At 35.6% G+C, this 20,976-nt stretch overlaps 1 protein-coding gene across 1 annotated transcript in view; it reads right to left on the bottom strand.

The window, feature by feature from the left end:
* The window catches only part of HELLS (helicase, lymphoid specific), a 38,522-nt gene extending 19,025 nt beyond the window's left edge, over positions 1-19,497 (bottom strand). Inside the window, exons 1-10 of the mRNA XM_022569289.2 lie at positions 19,310-19,497; positions 18,752-18,873; positions 13,901-14,023; positions 10,706-10,762; positions 8,210-8,246; positions 8,061-8,125; positions 5,194-5,235; positions 2,551-2,775; positions 1,989-2,171; positions 1,242-1,385 (exon numbers count right to left, since the gene is read on the bottom strand). Coding sequence (XP_022424997.1) covers positions 1,242-1,385; positions 1,989-2,171; positions 2,551-2,775; positions 5,194-5,235; positions 8,061-8,125; positions 8,210-8,246; positions 10,706-10,762; positions 13,901-14,023; positions 18,752-18,873; positions 19,310-19,340 — 1,029 coding nt within the window. The 5' untranslated portion in view covers positions 19,341-19,497. The remainder of the gene's footprint in view (positions 1-1,241; positions 1,386-1,988; positions 2,172-2,550; positions 2,776-5,193; positions 5,236-8,060; positions 8,126-8,209; positions 8,247-10,705; positions 10,763-13,900; positions 14,024-18,751; positions 18,874-19,309) is intronic.
* Positions 19,498-20,976: the final 1,479 nt, after the last annotated feature.

The raw sequence follows: 20,976 nt of genomic DNA, 5'->3' as shown, positions 1-20,976 counted from the left end.
CACAGGCCGCGGAGCGGCTTGGCCTGTGAGCCATGGCTGCTGAGCTTGCATGTCCGGAGCCTGTGCTCCGTAACGGGAGAGGCCACAACAGTGAGAGGCCCGCGTACCGAAGAAAAAAAAAAAACCACCAAAAACTGAACTGAGAGAGGCAATGAGAAGTCCATTTTCCAACTGCATTACAATAACTTGGGCACTAATAAATAAGTAGCTACAACACAAAGAAAAACAGATATGGGAATGTTATGCCATAGTAGGTCCATAAGATAGTAAAAAACAACTTGTCTTCATATATTCCACTATTTAATTAAAATTAAATGGATAAGTTCTATATACTTAAAGCACTTGTCAGAGACATCTGTGATACATTCACAGATTAGGTCTATGTCTGGCTGATTTTAAAATGGTGTTGTGGAGGGAATTCCCTGGTGGTACAATGGTTAGGACTCTGCGCTTCCACTGCAGGGGGCACGGGTTTGCTCCCTGGCTGGGAAACCAAGATCCTGCATGCTGTGCGGTGCAGCCAAAAAAATTAAATTAAAAAAAGAAAACAAGGAAAAAAATTTTAATTTTAAAATTAAAAAATAAATGAATAAATAAAATGGTGTCGTGGCTATAGATTAAAGTACCAAAGGCTTTAATTTTCTTGTTAGAGACTACAACCTTCATCTCAATCGTTCTTTTTTTTTTTTTTTTAAATTTATTTAATTTATTTATTTTGGCTGCATTGGGTCTTCATTGCTGAGCGTGGGCTTTCTCTAGCTGTGGCAAGCAGGGGCTACTCTTCGTTGCGGTGCATGTGCTTCTCACTGTGGTGGCTTCTCTTGTTGCAGAGCACGGCTTTAGGCACACGGGCTTCAGTGGCGTACAGGTTCAGTAGTTGTGGCTCGTGGGCCCTAAAGTGGCGTACAGGTTCAGTAGTTGTCGCTCACGGGCCCTAAAGTGCAGGCTCAGTAGTTGTGGCGCACGGGCTTAGTTGCTCCACGTCATGTGGGATCTTCCCGGACCAGAGCTCGAACCCGTGTCCCCTGCACTGATAGGCAGATTCTTAACCACTGCGCCACCAGGGAAGCCCATCAATCTTTCTGTTAATATAAACCTCCAGGTTCTAAAGGAATATGCACAATGCAATCTATTACTTCCATCAGAAAAAATAAACAAACAAATGCTACTGGATGGTGACAAAGTGTTTTAAGAAAAATGTGATTTATGGATTACGAAGAATCCAATAAGACCATTCATACCTGTAATGCATTTCGGTCTCTCATGGCTATCTCAAATGAAGTGATCACCACAGGATGAATCTGCAATGTCCCTTTCCGTTTGTGAATATGCTTTACCAATTTTCGACGTTCTTGCTGGGTCCCATGATATAACATAGTAGGAATCTAAAAGATTTTATATTGATTTATAACAAACTTTAGAACAAAATGTAAATAACAACAATTTGTGAAATATAAAGTTAATCATTTCTGAAAGAAAAAATATAATTTAACTTTAGTTCTGTATTTCTATAACAAAATGAGTCAATCAATTCTAATAAATTATTGGGCTACTATGGGAGGATAAAAAAGCCATAAAAGCAAACTGAGTGTAAGGTGAGAGAGATGGCGAAGTTATTTTTGGAATATATACTTCTCATAAGGCAATGATGTGGCTAAAATGCATAAGTATGGAAGGAAAACACCATAATAAGAATGAACAGAATTAAAAATAAATTCTACCCAGGTCTATCTCAGGTGAGCCAAATTATTCAAGGCACTAAAAACCACCCAGGGATGTTTTAGGCAAGATGTCTGAGATTACTATGGAAACTCAGTTTATTCTATATAAACTTAGAGAAGGTATTGCTGAGACTGAAAGTCAAATAAGATATAGTGCTACACAGAAATCAACATAATTTTAGTAAGAGATCTATAACTTAATTCAGTCAACAAAACAATAAAACATTTGTAATGATAATATATTTAACAAAAGGAAACATGTCTTACTTCTGGTGTAAATCTTTGGAATTCAGCCATCCAGTTAGGAAGTGTAGACAAAGGGCCACAGACGAGAAAAGGTCCAGGTACTCCTCTCTGAATCATCAATGCAATTGTAGCAATGCATTGAACTGTCTTTCCCAATCCCATTTCATCTGCTAAAATGCCATTAATTCCATTTTCCCAAAGCATCTGGACAAAAATAATATACACTGTATTTAATTGCTGACATAAACACCTATTGAATCAGCAGTAAGTTTATTTCTTCTTTTAACCCAAAGATGATAATTATGATGAGACTGACATATTTACACTGTAAGTTATAATAACACTTGTGGGAACTCAGTTATCAAAGCCATAAAAATGTTGGTAGCCTTGAATAAGATAATTTTTCACTTTCAAAAATTTACTCTGGGTAAATAAGTTAGAAAAGAAGTATTTACACAGAAGTGTTTCTTTTATATATAATAGTGGAACACAGAAGGAACAACTCAAGTTGTGTTACATCATATTAATATGTTATCATATAGAAATGAACCAATATCTTGTATTAAAATTGAGGATTCATTACCCTAAGCCATTCCATGCCTTCCACTTGGTACCATCGCATCACTCCTCCTGTGAAGTGTTTTGGTTGCTGAAAGGGTACTGGCTGTCCATTACATTTCCGAACTGGGTCAAAAAAGAATTTAGTATTTTGCCTAACCGTTTGAGATAACCTATCTTTAATTTTACTATTTGAATCTTTATTTTTCTGAAGATCTTCTACACAGAGATTAGAAGAGGAGCTTTCATCCTGTAAAGAAAAAAGTTTAATTAGAAGTTTAATACATAATAATGCTGCTACCCTCCATTCAGAAAATGTAACTGCTAATCAAAATTTGCCCAGTCGTATAATCATTGGGTATGAAAAAATAAAGCTACATGTTTAATAAAACCCTCTAGACAGTTAATTCCATTCCCCCACAAATTCAAAGCCACTGGAAAAAAAAAAACAACAAACACTTCTGAAAATAACCCTTACATATAACAGGCATATACTTCTGAAATGACCTTTACAATTAAACATCCCTTCCAAACCTCTAAAATGTGCTACCCAAGAATTTATTAAACTATTTTCTTAATAATTTCCTTCATCCATAGGAAGGATAACAGATAATGTCTGTTAAAAAAATTATTTTCAAGGAACATAAAAATATTTACTTTCATCTAAGTAATTACTTTCACTACAGGCAAAGGGGCAAAGTAAATACAGTTTAAAAACTCACTATATCAAACTTAAGAATGTCAATTTATCTGTTTGTGACACAGCACCAATTTATGACCAATGGTAGATTTTTATTGGTTAGCTATGTCCACAACTCCATACCAAGAAAATGAAAACAAGGATTAAGTCAATTCAAAGGGAAGTCTTACAAATGGTAAGTCTTATAAATGATGCCACAACTGGATATTCAACTGGAAAAATAGGAAACTTGAGTTTCACCACTCCCTACATAAAATCAGTGATGAAATGATATACCTAAACATCAAACCCAGAACCATAAAGCTTTCATAAGAAAACAGAATAACTTGATAATTCTGTGATAGACAAACACTTCTTATATAAGACAAAAAAGCACTAACCACCAAAAGAAAAAAGGTAATGATTTGGGCTATTACAAAATTTTAAATTTTCTGCTTATTAAAAGATATCATTAAGAAAATGAGTAGGCAAGCCACGAACTTAAAGAAAATACAGTCTATATATGTGACAACAATGAGATTATAGAACTCGTATATCAACAAAACGACAAATAACCCAGTAACTGGGCAAAAGATATGAACAGAAACTTTACAAAAGAAAACATATAAACAGCCATTACAAACATGAAAATAAACTCTACATTAGTAATTAAGAAAATGCAAAATAAAACTACATGAGATTCATTTCACATTCAGTAGAACGGCTAAAATCAAAAAGATTAACAACATGAAATGCTGGCAATAGAGTAAAATGGTGTGTTCACTCTGGAAAAAGATCTGTACTTTCTTATAAAGTTGAATTACATTTACCATATGACCCAGCAATTCCATTCCTAGGTATATACAGAAAAAATATCAAAACATGTCCACACAAAGATCTTTACACAAATTATCATAGCAGCCTCATTCAGAATAGTCACAAAGTGGAAACAATCCAAATGCTCATGAAGAAAATGGATTAAGACATTATAATATTCAATGGAATACTACTCAGCAATAAAAAGAAACCGACTAGTAACAAACTCAACAACATCAATGATTATTATCCACGCTGAATGAAAAGTAGCAGGAAATAAAAGAATACATATTTATATTTCGTTTGTATGAAAACTAGATTGTAATAGAAGTTTTTTAAAAAATTGGGCAAAACTACTATGATAGAAGTCAAGAGGCAGTTGCCTTTAGGTTTGGGGTGGGGAAATGACTGGAAAGGGATACAAGGGATCCTTCTACCATAATGAAAAGGTTCTAAATCTTGATTTGGATAATAGTTACACAGATGTATACATTTGTCAGAATTCTTCCGAATGAACACAAGATCAATGTTGCTTTATTGTATATTATAAAATGTCAATTCCATAGTAAATTGTGGTAGAAGATTAGATTGGGCTTTATCTTTAAAAATGCAACTAAATATTTATTAAAAATATGCTTACTTAATCTTATTTACATTAAACATAGTTGGGTTATAACTGCATCATAAACAAATCCTTATACTGAACAAAGAATAAATCTTGTAATTATAGGGGTTTGGATAGTAATACTCAGGTAACAAGGAACCTCTCTACATAAAATGAGGGGTTAGGGGTGGGAGTAAAATCAAGCCTTCCCAAACAGAACCAAAGAAAATCTTGAAGGCCAGAAATAAAATTAAAGTATCCCTCAGGGCTTCCACAAGCTATGGAATATATACATGTGGAATGTATATATCCATATGGTTACAGTTACTTGCATCATTGCTATACTCCCAAAGACCCATAAATTAATATTTACACACTAAGGAACATGCAATAGACCACCTAAACTTGATATATAAGAAGCATGTTAGGATAAAAAAAGCCAAATGGTTATTTTTTTTAATAAAAGCTAAGAAATAGGATAACTAGTGAGAAAAAATGTACACTGGTGATTAAGAGATCAGGGAAGCAAATATGACTCCTAAATTTAATATCTATTATAAATCTCTTACCTCATTCTCCTTTTTACTTTTCTTAGCCACAGACAAAATTTCCTAAAACATTGAGAAAACAAAAACAAAATAACAATGAATGTGGTTCATTCATTTATTGAACAAACATTTATTCTTGTTCTGATTTTATGCCAGGAAATGGGGATAAGCCTTGAAGGTAATTAAATACAGGTGGACCTCAGACAAAATTAAGCCCATAGAATCTTTTTTTTTTTTTTTTTTTTTACAGTTCAGGTCTTTTATTTTCTTTACACCATCATGCCATGAATTCATAGGGAATGAAGCCGATAGCATCTTACAAAATTCTGAAATCATTAGTAGCACTTAAAAATTGGGATATTTACTCCTAAATCTTCCAGCTTTTTTTTTTTTTTTAGTTAAAGCTTATCTGAATAGACTAAGTCCAAATTCACGAAGTCCTCTAGTACAGAGGCTGGCAAACTACAGACCGTGGACCAACTCCAGCCAGCAACCTGTTTTTATAAATGTCTAAATAAAGTTTAATTAGAACAAAATCAGGCTCACTGGTTTACAATCTGTCTATGACTGCTTTCTGGATACAATGGCAAAGTTCAGGGTTGATTAGTTACCCACAAAGCTACTGAAAGCCAAAAATGTTTACCATCTGGCCCTTTACAAAAAAAGTTCTCCAAACCCTGCTCTAGGTTACTACCATTATTCAAGTATTCACTCCCAAATGTATTACAGTCCCAACTCCAGCCCACTTTAGTCCTCTCTCTGGATTAGAGGCCTGAGTTTGCAATCCTGAGCAGGAGGCAAAGACAAATACATTAAAAATACAGAATAAAAGTGTTCTGATTTTGAATTACCTACTAGATGCTAAGGGTAAGGAGACAATGTCCCTGGTGACTTAGGACAGTATTATATGAAATTATCTGAAAAATTTGTCATCAAGGCATAATCATTAGAGACAGAATTAGGCTGTATTTCAAGCAGAAAGAATAGCATGTGCAGAGAACCAAGGGAATAAAATAGTATGATACATTCAAGAAATTTTAAGCATATCTCAAATTTGAGATACACAGGAAAATGACAGAACATGTAAGTGAATGACACCACATACATACATACATACATGTGTATATGTAAAGTATTATGTAAGTATAGATATTCATATTCTAAGGCCGAAGAAATTTTATAGAGAACGGATAGAAGAGCTGTCTTTTAAAATGGCTAGATAAGCTGAATCTTTTTGGAGAACTATTTGTGAATGACTCAAAAGGATACCAACTACTAAGTATTCTTTTTAGAAATTAAACCTCCTAAACTCCTGACGCTGCTTACCTCTATAGCTTCATCCTTCACCACTTATTTACAAACTGGAGCCAAATATAATTTCCTTTTAAGTTTTTTTTAACTTTCCAGGAACTTCCTGCCTCTGGACATTGGTCAAAGGTTATTTTCTCTTCCTACAACACATCCCCAGTATCTTCCCTATATCTTACTATTTCCCTATTAACCTACCCCCACCTCTAAATGATTTAACTTTTATCCAAGTCTCAACTTCCTAGATGAAACCTTTATGAACCTCATACTTGAGTTAAGAGCCCCTTTATATGCTCAATAGCATTTTCCGATTATCCAATTATATTTGACTACTTCCTTCTAAATTTTTCTCACTGGATATAGGCTAAGGCAAAGACAGTGATTATGTTACCGAGTCTAAGCTTGTACTGCTCACTGCTTGACAGGCCAATAATCAAAAGACACGAGTTGCTGGGGCAAGGAATAACAACTTTATTCGGAAAGCCAGCAAACCGAGAAGATGGTGGGCTCATGCCCCAAAGAACCATCTTGCCTGAGTTAGAATTCAGGCTCCTTTTATACTAAAAGGGGGTGGTGGTGGTGGAGTAAAGTCAAACATTTCCTGGTTCCCATCAGCCTCTGGAGGGGATGTGTTAATTTCTTCCTCCCTGCAGTCATTCATAGGTGGGCCTGGTCAGGATGTTTCCTGTGAGCTAAACAAAGGTATTTTAGCTTAATGCTCATTCCTGGGAAGCAGGGTTCCCAGAGATGGGCCATTATGTATAATTTAAGCTTATAGGCAACATCCCTTTAGTGACTAACTTATAATACAAAAGGTTCTTTCCTATTACAATTACCTTTCTTTACTAATTGATCTTATCCACTTAGAACAAAGTTTGTCCATAGCAGATATGCCACCAACATTTGATGAATTAAAATAACAGCCGTGTGATTAGCTAAACTTCAATAAATCTCATTAATAGTGTTTTCAAACTGCAGGCTGAGTGTGTTCCATAATAAAGTGAGTGGGTCTCAACTATTATTTTTAAATGGGAAAAAAGGGAAAATATCAGAGTACATCCCTAGACTAAAGACAAGTATGTGAAACTTTATACCTTATGAAGATGTAAAGAGTTAGAATCTCAGGTAAAAGAAAAATGGAGTAGGTAATTAAGGTTAGAATGTTTTTAATATTAAGAATGTGATACATTAAATTATGCTTAAGGAATATTTAGGGTTTGTCATAACTGAGGACACTCTTTAATTAGTTTCTATTTAATGAGGTAATAAGTGAGAAGGTGAAAAAAGAAATGGCTTTAGAAATGAGTTTATGATTTTAGTTCCTTAATGGTTTTCAAACAAAGAACAGAGTTCTTAAGATACAGTTTTGAGGTTCTAAGAAGTTATAATAATTTCTGATTAGGCTAAGCTCACGCTCCTTTAACAAACAGGAAGATGGTACCATTTTCCTCCTTAAAACACTTAACTGGCTGAAAACCCAGGTAAATAACAATAATCAATACAGCTTTAAGGTGGTTCAAAACCCACAATAGGTTTTACTCAACATCGAATCTTATGTGTCCCTCCCCCTTTATTTTTACCTCTTTTGACATGACCTCTGAAATACTGTATGATTCATCTTCTCTTCCTCTTTTCTTTCTCATAACTATAAAAAAAAATTTTATTTTTTATAGTAATTAAAACAAAAATATAAACACATAGTCTTCAAAACTGGAACAAGGAAATTTACCTGCATTCTCCTCACTTGCCTCAATGGAATTTTTACCCTACAAAACAAGGATTTAGAGTATTATTTTCCTAAAGACTTCTATGGTATTACATGTTAAAAGGCACTGATTAGGTTAGCTTTCCTTGCAGTTGAACCACATCCACAACTCTTCACTATTATATGCTTACCAAAAGGTAATCTTTTTCTGTATTTCCCTACTATAACTTGTTCGTAACCATATCCCTCTAGTTTTTCCCAAAGACTCTACCTTCCTCAGTTTTCTTCCATGTAAGAGACATTTCAAAACTAAACAAAGAAGGCATTTTTATTTTGAAGTTACCATGTACATCTTCTCTAACTGTATATTTATGCTGAAGATACTCATTGGGTATGATATGGAAGGAGTACTCATTTTCAGTATAATTTATAAGTTAAATACAACTGACAGTAGAAATAAAAGAGAAAACCAACTGAAAAATTACTAGTGAAAGGAGATAAGGGAAAGGAAGAAGTGTTCAAAAACAAAGTTTCAGAATGAGAGCTGGCAAAGAATAGGTAGACAACATGTATGAAAAATAAAAATGACAAAGAAATAAGGTAAATATAAAAATGAAGTTAAAAATTTAAAGGATTAAAAAAGAAAATACCAAAAGAGACTAGTGAAATGGAATAGGCAGAATTTAATGGTTGACACCTTTAGAATAAAGGGAAAAAAACCCAAAACCTGATATAAAAAGTTAGCTTGGTGAAAGTGAAGGCTGATTGAAATCGGCAGTTTGAAGAGTACCGAGTAAATGATTAAGCCAGTAAAATTATAAGTACATTCTTCAAAAACCCAAAATAAGCTCCTGGAATTCACAACTGAGTCAAACATCAGTTTTCCACAATTGCTTTTGTTGCAGAGTTATCTGCTATGTACTTTAACATCACCAATAACCACACTAAGAATCAAGTAACTGGACTTAAAGATACCCTACCTATTTTTCCTATTGGCATTTTGACATTTTCTAACAAAGGCAGTTTGGTATAGAAATTAAGTGTGGAATCCGAAATTAATCCTAGGTTCAAATCCTGGCATTACTATTTATTAGATATGTGACCTTCAAAGTTAGTCAATTCTCATTCACAATAGTTGTGTTCTATAAAGTCGCTGTGAATACTGAGCTAGTGAACACTGAATCAGTACATCTAGAAGAAATACAAGTTTAGGTTCCTGCAAGCCCCTGGTCACATCTTCATCAACTGATCAACGCATAACCCTATTTTATGTATGTTGCTGTTTAAACACAGCTCATTTAAAACATATGCTGATTAACACTGAACTCAAAGCCAACAGCATTGTAACTCACATCTGAAGGAAGCTTATCTAACACACATATTTTCTCCATAAGGAACATCACAGCCTTCTTGCAACAGAAACACTAGACAGCACTTCAGCACAATGTGGCTGACAGTCTTTTAAACAGCAAAACCACCAAAACCACAAAAATGCAAAAATCATGGCATTAAACAGACCACAAAAGGACACTTGTTTACACTGTGACAACTTAAATAAGGCAGATAGCTTTGTTTGACCTCAGCTGGGAATGTGCATGTTGGGAGACTCTTAATTTTTTGCCATTCTGCATATACACATGTCTGAACGACCACAAAAACACAGGCGACAAATTTTAGCAAATAGGCTAAGTGGCAAGTATGGGATCTATAAATAATGAGGATGAACTGTGCTTTATCTCCTTGCATCAGCTTCTTTATACATAAAATGTAGATAATAACAGTATCTCTACCTAACAGAGCTGCTTTGAGAGTTAAGTAAAAACATGTAAAGCTTAGAACAATACCCGGCACATAGTAAGTACTCAATAAACGTTACCTTTATTATTTCTCTTTTCACTAACACAAGTGTTGTTTGTACAATCCCTATCAATATGGCATTAAACAGCCTCATGTTAAAACATAGTCCCCAAAAAGATCACATCTAAAATTCAGGCTATCCCTAAATGAATGCTCTATCTGAAATGCTATTACCATGTATGTCATATGTTCCAATTTTGGTTCCACTGCTACAGCTATGTACAAGATACAAATTTAGATTATTCTTATGGCTCCAAGTTGACATGATGAGGTTAGAAGCATGAAGAAGAGTAAGCATTACATGCTCCAAAAGAGCTGGCGACTTATAAAATGCCTTGAGGTATAAAATATTTGCAGATTTTCCCCCAGATAAGAAAGTGAAATTTTGCTATTATGAAATATAGTCCACAGAATAAGAAACTAAAAAGGTCATAGTTTAGCTCTCCTCCCATATATCTAAAATACTGAGACAAAAAAACCCTAAATAAATAAATAAATAAAATACTGAGAAACAGATTTTACATATTTCTATGCAACCAACAAAGATAGGTTAGCAGATAAAGATTAAAATTAAATAGATGATCAGTAGTCAAAAGAACACAAGAGAATGTCTTCGATATCTAAGGTAACATATACAAAATATTCTAGCTTACTATTTATTACCTTAGTAACTTTTAAAGATTCCTTTTTTCTCTCCAATTTCTCTTTCTTCTTCTGTTCCTGTAAGATAATTTTTTCTTAGTGTCAAAAGTGGAAAATGCAAAGTATGAAACACACATCTCAAATAACTTAAGTTCGCAATGAAGAAACTGTATATAAAAATTAAAAAACAAGAACTTGCGCTTCAAGCCTTTATGGAGTAACAGAGAACAGATTTACCCTCCTGCCTTAAGCAACTAAAATCTAGATAAAATATATCAGTGGTTTTCAGCAACACGCAGCAAAGAACAGTGAACACTGTCACGAACCACGTGAATTTTCTGATTGCCCAGCTTACTGCCTGGAGGCAACTTCCAAGTGCAAATAATGGAGGGAGAACCCAAATAGAGCTCAACAGTCTCCCTGAGTTGAAAAGACAGAGTGCAAAACTCAGAGGAGCTAGCAAACCAAGGTCAAGTATCAGAGAGGAGACAGTTGCATACAAAAGAGGCTCTGAAGATCTGTAGTGGCATCCTCAGGCTGAGTACTGATCAGTGTGTGAGTGTAAGAAAATGAAGGCCAGGAAAAGAGCAACTAGAAAGCAGGTAGAACAATCCCTGTGCTCACAAGGGCTCAGGAACAGTTCACATTCCCGTCAGCCAAAGCTGAAGGGCCTCTTAATGTATGGGGCTTCAAGAACATTCAGAAGAGGGACCAAGTTATTCTTGGACTAAAAAAGCTGTTCCATAAGCCTCCTAACAAAGCTTTAAAAGCAGGACAGAAAACGATTCAAACCATTTCCAAGAGGTGTTTAAAAGAGTATTTACCTTACAGTGAGTCATTAAGCTTGGTATTTTGTTTTTCTGTTTCATTTTACCAAACGAAGGGTTAAAAAGGGCTTCAACAAAGGAAAAAGAGAATTTAGCAAATGTAGCGAAATCTTGATTGATAACTGTTAAATGTGAATGATGGGGACAAAAGGATTTATTGTAGTGCTGACACTTGCCCAAGTTTTTAAATCTTCATACTTCTAGTGGACTATAAATAAATTATACAGTGTCTTAGATGATAAATGCCATGCGAAGAAAAGATCAAGGTAAAGGGGATCAGGAGTGTGAGGATGGAGGTGCCAGGTAACTTTATTTAAGGTTGTCAGGGCAGGTCTCATTGAGAAAACATGTAAGCCAAAGCTTGAAGAAGACGATGAAGTAAGCCAGGCAGATATCTATTGAGAAGAGGGTTCCAAGTAGAAAGCAGCCAGTGCAAAGGCCTAAAGGCCGGAAACACACCTAGAACAAGGTCTGAAAGGTATGGGAGTTGAGGGAGGCAACCAGACTGCTTATAGTCTTGTAGGCCATCATAAGGACTTTGGCTTTGTTAGAAACAATGTAAGCTAGAAAGCAGTGAAACATCATTAAAATACTGCAAGCGGGTGGGGGGAAGCACTAAAGAAAAATAAATTCTTCACCCAGTAGAAAATCTTTCAAAAATAAAGGTAGATGAAGACTTTTTCAGATATAAAAGCTAAAAGAACCTAACACCAACAGAAAATGCAAACAAATCTATAATAACAGAAAGCAGATCAGTGGCTATCTGGTGATGAAGACAGGAAGTGAGGGATGGGAGAAAATTAAATAAAAGGGGCAGAATTCAGCTATAAAAAAAAGAATGTGATCTTGCTATTTGCGACAATATGGATGGACCTTGAGGGCATTATGCTAAGTGAAGAGAGAAAAACAAATACTATATGATTTTACTTACATGTGGAATCTTAAAAAAAAAAAAGGCTCACAGATTCAGAGAACAGACCGGTGGTTGGGGGGTGGGGGGGTGAGGGGGGAGGTCAAAAGGTATAAATTTCCTGTTATAAAATAAACAAGTCATGGATGGGGATGTACTATACAGCATGGTGACCGTAATTAATAATACTTATTGCATATTTGAAAGTTGTTAAGAGAATAAATCTTAAAAGTTCCCATCACAAGGGAAAAATTTTTTTTTAACTGTGTACAGTGACAATGTTAACTAGACTTACTGTGATCATTTTGCAATATATACAAATATTGAATCATTACACTGTACACCTGAAACTAATATAATGTTACATGTCAACTGTATCTCATTAAAAATGGGGGGACAGGAAGAATTTTTTGGAATTAATGGTTATGTTCATTACCTTGGTTGTGGTGGATTCATGGGTATACATTTTTAAAATGTACAGTTTTGTGTATATCAGTTATATTTCAATAAAGCAATTTTTAGAAAAGGAGACTGAGCAACATAAAATTCACAATTTCTGGCATCCAAAAAATATCACTGGACAGGATAAAAATCAGTTAACAGGTGAATAAAAAAATAAATGTTGGAGTAAAGCAATTTATATTGAGGAAACTCCAACAGCTCAGGGATTGGCAGGCAGCACAGTGAGGATGAAGTTGGAACTAAAAACAGGAGTTTTGTTCTAAAGTCTGCTTAGAAGCAGTTACTCTTGAATTAAACACATCTTGAATGACAAAAGCAAACTACAGAAGAACTACATATAGTATGATACCATTCTTATAAGGCTCAAAATAAGCAAGACCAAAAATATACACTGTTTATGGATATATACATATGTGATATATGTTAAACTATTTTTTTTAAGCAGAGAAATAATACAAAATTCATGATGGTAATTACCTCTGTGTTAGGATGGTAAACGAGGCAAGGAGATGGGAAAGAGAAGCAGAAATGTAGGTGCAAAAATATTTAGAATGTCCTAGTTCTTAATCCTTGTTCATTTAATTAATACAGTATTCATAATTTTAAAAAAATGTTGGTATATTCATACAATGGAATGCTTCTTAGGAATAAAAATGATCTACTAAATTAATACATGTAAGTGAATCTTAAAAATATGCTGAGCTAAAGAAGCAAGACACCAAAAGAGTGCTTATCATATGATTCCATTTATATAATATTCTAGAAAAAACAATAGTAATTTATAGTGGCAGAAAACAGAAACCAGTGGTTGTCCGGGGCCAGAAGCAGAGACCACTGAGAGAAGAAAACTTCTTGGGATAATGGAAATGTTCTATATCTTGACTGTGCCGGTGGTTACACAGGTCAAAACTCATCTAACTCTTAAAATGTGTGCAATTTATTGTATATAATTTATATCTCAATAAAGCTTATTTTAAAAATTTAAGCTATTAGCTATAATCAATCACATATACATACCTCTAACTGCTGCTGTTCCATTTTAGTCAATAAAAATTTGGAGTAAATATTGCTTTTTTCAAGCAAATGCTGAAGTCTACGATATCGAATGTCCATGGACTCTCTATCCCAAGACATGCGAGCCTATCCAAAGAGAAAGTTTCCATAATTATTAACAGTTTCCTGACATACACGGATTTTTTTTGCATAAGGTGTAACAAAGATGACTAAACAACTGCTCTTTAGGTTTAATATATTTCCTGTAATTCATGAAAAATATTTTTATAATATTAAATTCACTTACTAAAAATGGTTATCTTCCAAACAAAAACCTAGAATAGCTAAAAAAAATATGATTCTGGGGTTCAACAGGCAATCCGGCAAAGTATAGCTTGGCTACCAATACTGAAATTTCAGATACTGAATATATGGTTATTGGCATCTACAGAATTGAAGGTCCATTTTCAAAATATTTGAAATTCAAGTGAGAAAGCAAATATTTAATTCAAGTTGAATTTAAGTTTTTACAAAACCAAATCATTTTAGAAAAGAAAAATTTTATACACCAGTTTAATTTGAAGGAGCAATGGAATTAAAAGATAGTCTCATTGGCTAGGAATCAGAACATCTAGTTTTAGAATTTAAAAACTATATTGTCAAAATATTTAAACGTGCTAAATCTACTGTTTATTTCTTACAAGCCTCTTTCCTCCTCAGTATTGTGTTGCCCAAGCTTTGCCCTTACCTTTTAGCTTTCTACTCTCATACTCTTACCTTTATCTTTCACCTCTGTACGCCTTCCATTTACAAACCTCTGCTTTCCATATTACTTTTACACACCATTTATTTATTGATTTGTAAGAGTACACAACAGTCTAGTGGCTGAGGAGGAACCCTCTCAATTCATAATAAAAGTTAAACATTTTAACAGAACAATAACAGAGGGCACAAGAGAGAAAACAAAAGCAACAAATAAATAGTATAGTTCAACGGTCCACAAACATTTTCTGTAAAAGGGCAAAGGGCAAATATTTAAATATTTCAGCATGATATGGTTTGTATTGCAAATACTCAAATCTGCCTTCGAGCAGTTATAGACAACATGTAAACAAAAGTTGTGTTCCACTAAAACAGACATAAGGCCAAATCCAGTTCATAATTTGCCAACCAAATACTGTAATCTGAACTCAAAAGAAAAGCATTAAGTGGGCTGAAGTCAAGTAAGAGTTGAATACATGCAAATCTTACTAACCAGCAATTCCACTCCTGAGTGTGTGTGTGTGTGAGGTAAATTTAATTTAGTGTTAAGGCTTGACCTTATAAATCAGACACCAGTATATATTAACTTATATTTCCCAGATGTTATGTCATCTAAATTTTCTTTCAAAATAAATTTATTTTCTATTACAAAAGCAGTGACAATAAGATACCTAAGAATAAATTTAATGAAATACATGTGCACTACAAGAAAATAAAAAATCTTTAAAAAATCATCCATAGTCTTACCCGTGCAGATAATCTGTTGACGTCTCATAAAACTCTATTTTCAGTTCTTTTAGGACAGCCTTTCTTTTACTATTACCAACGTACTACTATGATTACAATAGTCAGTCACTGAATGAAATGGATATTATAAATGAGATGAAATTACTTAAAACTTTATAAAAATGAATTCTTAAATTTAACTTTATTTTAGTTAAAATACTTAGTGCTTAATTTATCTGCTGCCTTAAGTCCTGTTCAGAATAAATCAGCATACATCTTTAAAGTAATTAAAGGTTTTAAGGTGCCATCATGGAACAATAATTTATAATATAATTAGAATATGCCAATGGTTAACCTTTAAACTCAGTCTTCTGTATTTCAAAATAATTCTGTAGTAAATCTTCTCATCTATCATTACTCTCTCTTGACTTAATTTTGTTATTTGTTAATATTAAAGTAAATTGTAGCTTCATCTGTGGAAAGTATTCAATACTGAGTGCCTGGCGGGAAGCATCTCTTGATGAGAGAGTGAGAGAGTATGCCAGTGGCCACCAAGAGCATAAATTCTCCACTGTCTACCCCATTACCTCTCCCAAACCCCAGTTTTATTTATTTATTTATTTTGCGGAGGGAGTTCTATTTCAGGTTACACAATATGAACTGTTTTCCTTTTTTACCTTTCCAAGAACCCTCACAACTCTTACCATTCCCCTTCCCCCACGTACACAGAAGTTAAAGCTACTCTCAAGTATTCTAGACTAACAATGACTTCTTTCAAAAGGAAATGCAGGTGAAAAGTCAAAGAAAATAACTGTAGCAAATGAATGTCAAAATCATTCTCCAGGATCTTCACAAACCTTCAAATCTCCTAAAGCAAAGTAAATGCTTCTCATTAAGAACTTAAGCTAGCTCTTCCTCTCTTAAGTACTTCTAAATATATGCCCATAAATACTGAATTCCCCCAAAAGAAAAGGAATCATTACTTTTGTGTACTGAATTTTTTGGCTCCAAAGACATGTAAGAGAGACTTATTCTTAGAATTTTCTCTACAGTCACTGAGGGAATAATTTTTAAGTGTCAAGGGCAAAAAGTAATCAAATTCTTTCAATACCTGTACATAAAAAGATACATAATAACAATGAACCACAATCCTACTAGGTTTTTAGCAAGTTACACCCTGCACTAATAGGATTGAAAAGAGCTTTATTCATGGAAGTACTGAAAAATGGATTAAAAATTGCTATTTTAAGTTCTATGATGCATAACTGCTAAAGAAAAGCTAGTTGTACCATACCTATCCCTCAAGAGTAACAATTCCAAAAAACTTTAGGATTGCAAAATGTTCAAGAGCTTAAAAATTTCACTGAAAGTAGAAGTTATTTTGACCCCAAGTTTAATCAGCAAATACTTATGGTACTATAAATTTTGACGGACCTTTTAAATTTATTTATTTAAAAATTTTTTTTTGGCCACACCGCACCGCACCGCTTGTGGGATCTTAGTTCCCCGACCAGGGAAAGAACCTGGGCCCACAGCAGTGAAAGCCTGGAGTCCTAACCACTGGACCACCAGGGAATTCCCTGATAGACCTTTTTTAAATGTGAAAATAATCTTTCTTCACTTGAACTCATGCATTCTTGAAATGTATTCTTATTACACCTCATATCTTTCTTCAAATAGCATTTCCTTAACCAACAATCTTCATGGGTTATAAAAGTGAACTACACTACTCAAAATTAAGGGTTTATCGCTTACGATCTCTGGAGTTGATTCTACTCTGGACCATGCCCCTGGATTCATCCTTTACAATTCACCTTGTTACAATGGCTAGTAAGTATATTTATTTTATTTATATAATCATATATGTTAGGTAATATATTATAAAATATTCTTTTACCTTAGTTAGAAATTCAATAGACATTTACTATAGCCTACTATTTGCCAGGTGCACAGCCTACAAAAACAAAACAATGTGATGTGCCCTCAAGAAACAAAGTGAGAAAGAATCAAGTAAGTAAGGATAATAATACTGTCTAACAAAGTACAGTAGGAATTCATAGAATGAGTAAAGGTGGTTCAAGGTTGACCTCCCAATTCTATTAAAATTTGTTAACATACTACCTTACCGGATTATGGTCAACTACAGATGATCAGTAATAATGGAACTATTATATCCTGGAGTGAAAGTACAGCAAGGTGGTTAAAAAGTGTGAATTCTGGAACCACATGGCCTACATTACCATCTCTAGCTGAGGGACCCCAGGCAACCTCTAGGTGCCTCAGTTCCTCATCTGTAAAGTGGAATGAAAATAGAACCTAGTTTATAGACTATTTTAATAAAAGTAATAGTTTATACTAGTAATTAAACTAGTAAGTTTAATAATAGTAATCATAATGAGTTTAATGGTATCTACTTGATACTATTGAGGATTCAATGAGTAAAATACATGTACAGCATTCAGAACAGTGACTGACTCACAATAAATAATCATGAGGTATCAAAAATGCTAACAAAATTATCATTATTGTTGATATAAAATAGCAGGGACTAACTAATTCATTACTTGCCTTTGGAGTGCATTATTCCCCAATTTGAGTAGTTTTGTAATTACATGGAGTTAATTCAATATTAATGTCCTCAGAGAGGTTTAGTGTTAAGGACAAGAACTCTGGAGACAGCCAAACTTGAGTTCACTAGTGTGTGACCTGACCCCCAATTGCCTCAGTTTCATCATATGTAAGTGGAGATATCAAAAGTACCTCAATAACCATAATACTGGGAGGGTTAAATAAATTATTACAAGAAAATCACTTAGTAGGCAGCACATAAGATGTAGTAGGTGTCAGTCTTCTTGCATATGTAATAATAAAGCAACAGGGTGGGACAGTACTGGAATAAAATATACTTAAAAACTGAAGTTTTTCAAGAGGTTAAAAACTGCTTTTAGTAACCTACAAAATACTCTGTACCAGAAAACCACAAGGATAATTAACTATTCGTTGAAAAAGTACATCACATTTTAACCTAAAGGATCTTACTCAGCAATAGTCCAAGAAATGGAAAAGAAAGCAAAAAACAAGTTGATCACTTAGGTGGAAAACAGCACTGAAAGAATTCACTAAAAATAATTCACTACCGACTTTGGAAGAATTATAATAGCTAAACAATCAATTTGAAATGCTCACTTAAGAGAAATGAGGCCACTTTATAGACCAAGACTATATCTGATAGAAGCCTCATTCAAAGCTCATGCAAAGGTTTCTCAAAAATAGCATCGGTAAACAGAGATAAATAAGGAAGCCCGTTTTAAAGCTGATGAAAAACCAGACTAGTAAACTTAAGCACACAAACCACACCCCCGACGATGAACTTGATGCCTATTTTACCTTTTCTAGCATCTTCCTCTCTCTCTCTAGCCCAGCAGCTTCAAGCTGTTCTTCCTCCTCTACCATGGCTGGGGTAATCACGGCAGTCTCCGGCTGTTCAACCATATCGGGAGCTACGGACCCTAGAAGGGGACAAGGCTTTTAAATTGCAGCTTTAAAAAATGACCAGTTACTCAACTTCCGAGTAAACAACCTTCCTCCCTTTCCCAGGTGCATTTGCGGCAAACCATGAAGACCCAGGGGGACGCCAGTATCACCTCTCAAAAGACATCCTAAGCCTTCACTATGTCAACAAGTTGCCTGGACCCCAGTTTACAAATGGAGATGTTTGGGAAAACGCAGCTCCCCTGTGTCAAATTTCCTATACCATGCAAATATGCGCAGTTCCGGGTGTCCCCCACTCACTCCCCACAGAAAAGGTAACCCTCCTTTCCTCCTTAGTGTCTGCCCGGGGTCGCCTCTCCCCTCAAAAGCTCGGCGGCAGTCTCTCCATGCTGCTCCCGCACCCCCGCCCCGAACGCCGCCGCCCGCTCCGGGAGGCAGGTTCTCCTCACTCACCGCCGCTGCTGGCGGGGCGCTGCGCCGGCATTGCTGGACACACACTCCGGAACCGGGTGCCCTCCTCACAGCGCCTGCAACGCCGCGCGGTAAAACCTCCCAGCCGCTTGCCGGTCCCAGTCTCCCGGCCAGGTGTCCAGCCAGAGAAAAACGCGCGCTTCTCCTTCGCGGGAAAACGCCGTCATCTCGCGATACTTCGTGCTCTCCACCCCGCCCCCGAGTCCCGGTGGCGCGAGACTTGGCGAAGTTTGGTTTTCGTCAGAACTCTCTTGGGAGACTGTGAGCTTTTCAGAGGACCTCGGGTTTGGGGAAGCTGGGGAAGCTGGGTTCTGCTGCAGAAGTCAGCCTTAAACTAGCTGTGTGATACTAGGCGAGTCTGCCTACCGTGGAGGGCCCGGTTTCCTCACCTAATTGATGATGGTGCCGCACTATGCAGACTTCAGTAGCGCTCTTGTTTGCAAGGTACCTTCACACACTGGCTAATGTGATTAAATCCTGCCAACGGATGATCCTTTAGGTAGAAAGATGTACTGAGTATCCAGGTGAAGATGTCAGACTAATATTGCTAAACTTTGCCACCATCTGCAGTTCACATTTTGAGTGAAAATTCCCCGAAATGACCCAGAAGAGGGCTCTTTTTGTGGCTGGGATAGGAGAGAGAAATAAGATTATGGTAGCGTTCTTGTTGAAAAGTTATTTCAGGATAAGGGAGAACTTAATGCAGTGATAAGCCTACCGGAGTGGCCAGTAGAAAAGACGTAAGGTTCAGGAATTCAATAGACCAGTTATTAGAGAAGGCACCTGAAGGGAGGAGCTGAGCTTTTCTTGTCCCTTGGTTTTCACTTCAGCCTTCAGTCCCTCCCTTTCTTACCTGCAGTCCCTTTTAACAAGTTCTTTTGCCACCCCTCGCCCCAACCTCAGAATTTATGGTATACCTGCCATGTAACCACCTGTTTCCTCCATTTCTGACTCCAACAACTTTAATTATTTGTAATTGTACAAAATTTAGGGGTTTACAATGCACGTCACGTCCCTCATAACCATCTTCAGCAACCTTCATAACACTGAGATTAGCAGAGCAGATTGTTTTTATCCCTACGTTATAGGTGAGAAAACTGATGCTCACAGAGGATAAATTAACTTGCCCAGAAGCCTACAGTCACTTTGTGATACAACAGTAGCCAAACCCAGGTCTTTGGAAAACTAGTTCAGTATTAAGATAAATTATAACCTCCATTAGTAATTATTCTTAAATCATACCTCTTTCTTATCAAAGACAATAGCTATCAGTCAGTCTCACACTACTAAGATTTCTGACCTTCACCAAACTAACTCCGAAATTTCTTGCCCCGACTTCTGAAATACTGCTTTTTACAGGGGTTTCCCCTAAGGTACTGAAAATCTTTTCTTGTTCCCTCTTTTGAACTCAATTGTGGCCCACCTCCCCAGTCTTTCCTGTTTTTTCTCTTGTTCCATGCAGTATCTGCTCTACAGACTTCGATGATCAACTCAAGGCGAACAACTTCCCTTCTGATTCCTCAGAGATCAAATGGGGAAGATTTATTCAAACACACGTGGGATGGAATTCAAGGCAATTTCATCTCATTCTCAAAGGACAGGAATCTCATCTAATATTTAGCCCCACACTTGACACGAGTTGCACTGGG

This window comes from Delphinapterus leucas, chromosome 16 (assembly GCF_059928025.1).
Source record: "Delphinapterus leucas isolate spDelLeu-1000000601 "Yukka" chromosome 16, BTC_Dleu_Yukka2, whole genome shotgun sequence".
Classification (NCBI taxonomy): domain Eukaryota; kingdom Metazoa; phylum Chordata; class Mammalia; order Artiodactyla; family Monodontidae; genus Delphinapterus; species Delphinapterus leucas.
Note: the sequence above shows the minus strand (reverse complement) of the source record. Positions and strands in the feature narration are given on the sequence as shown.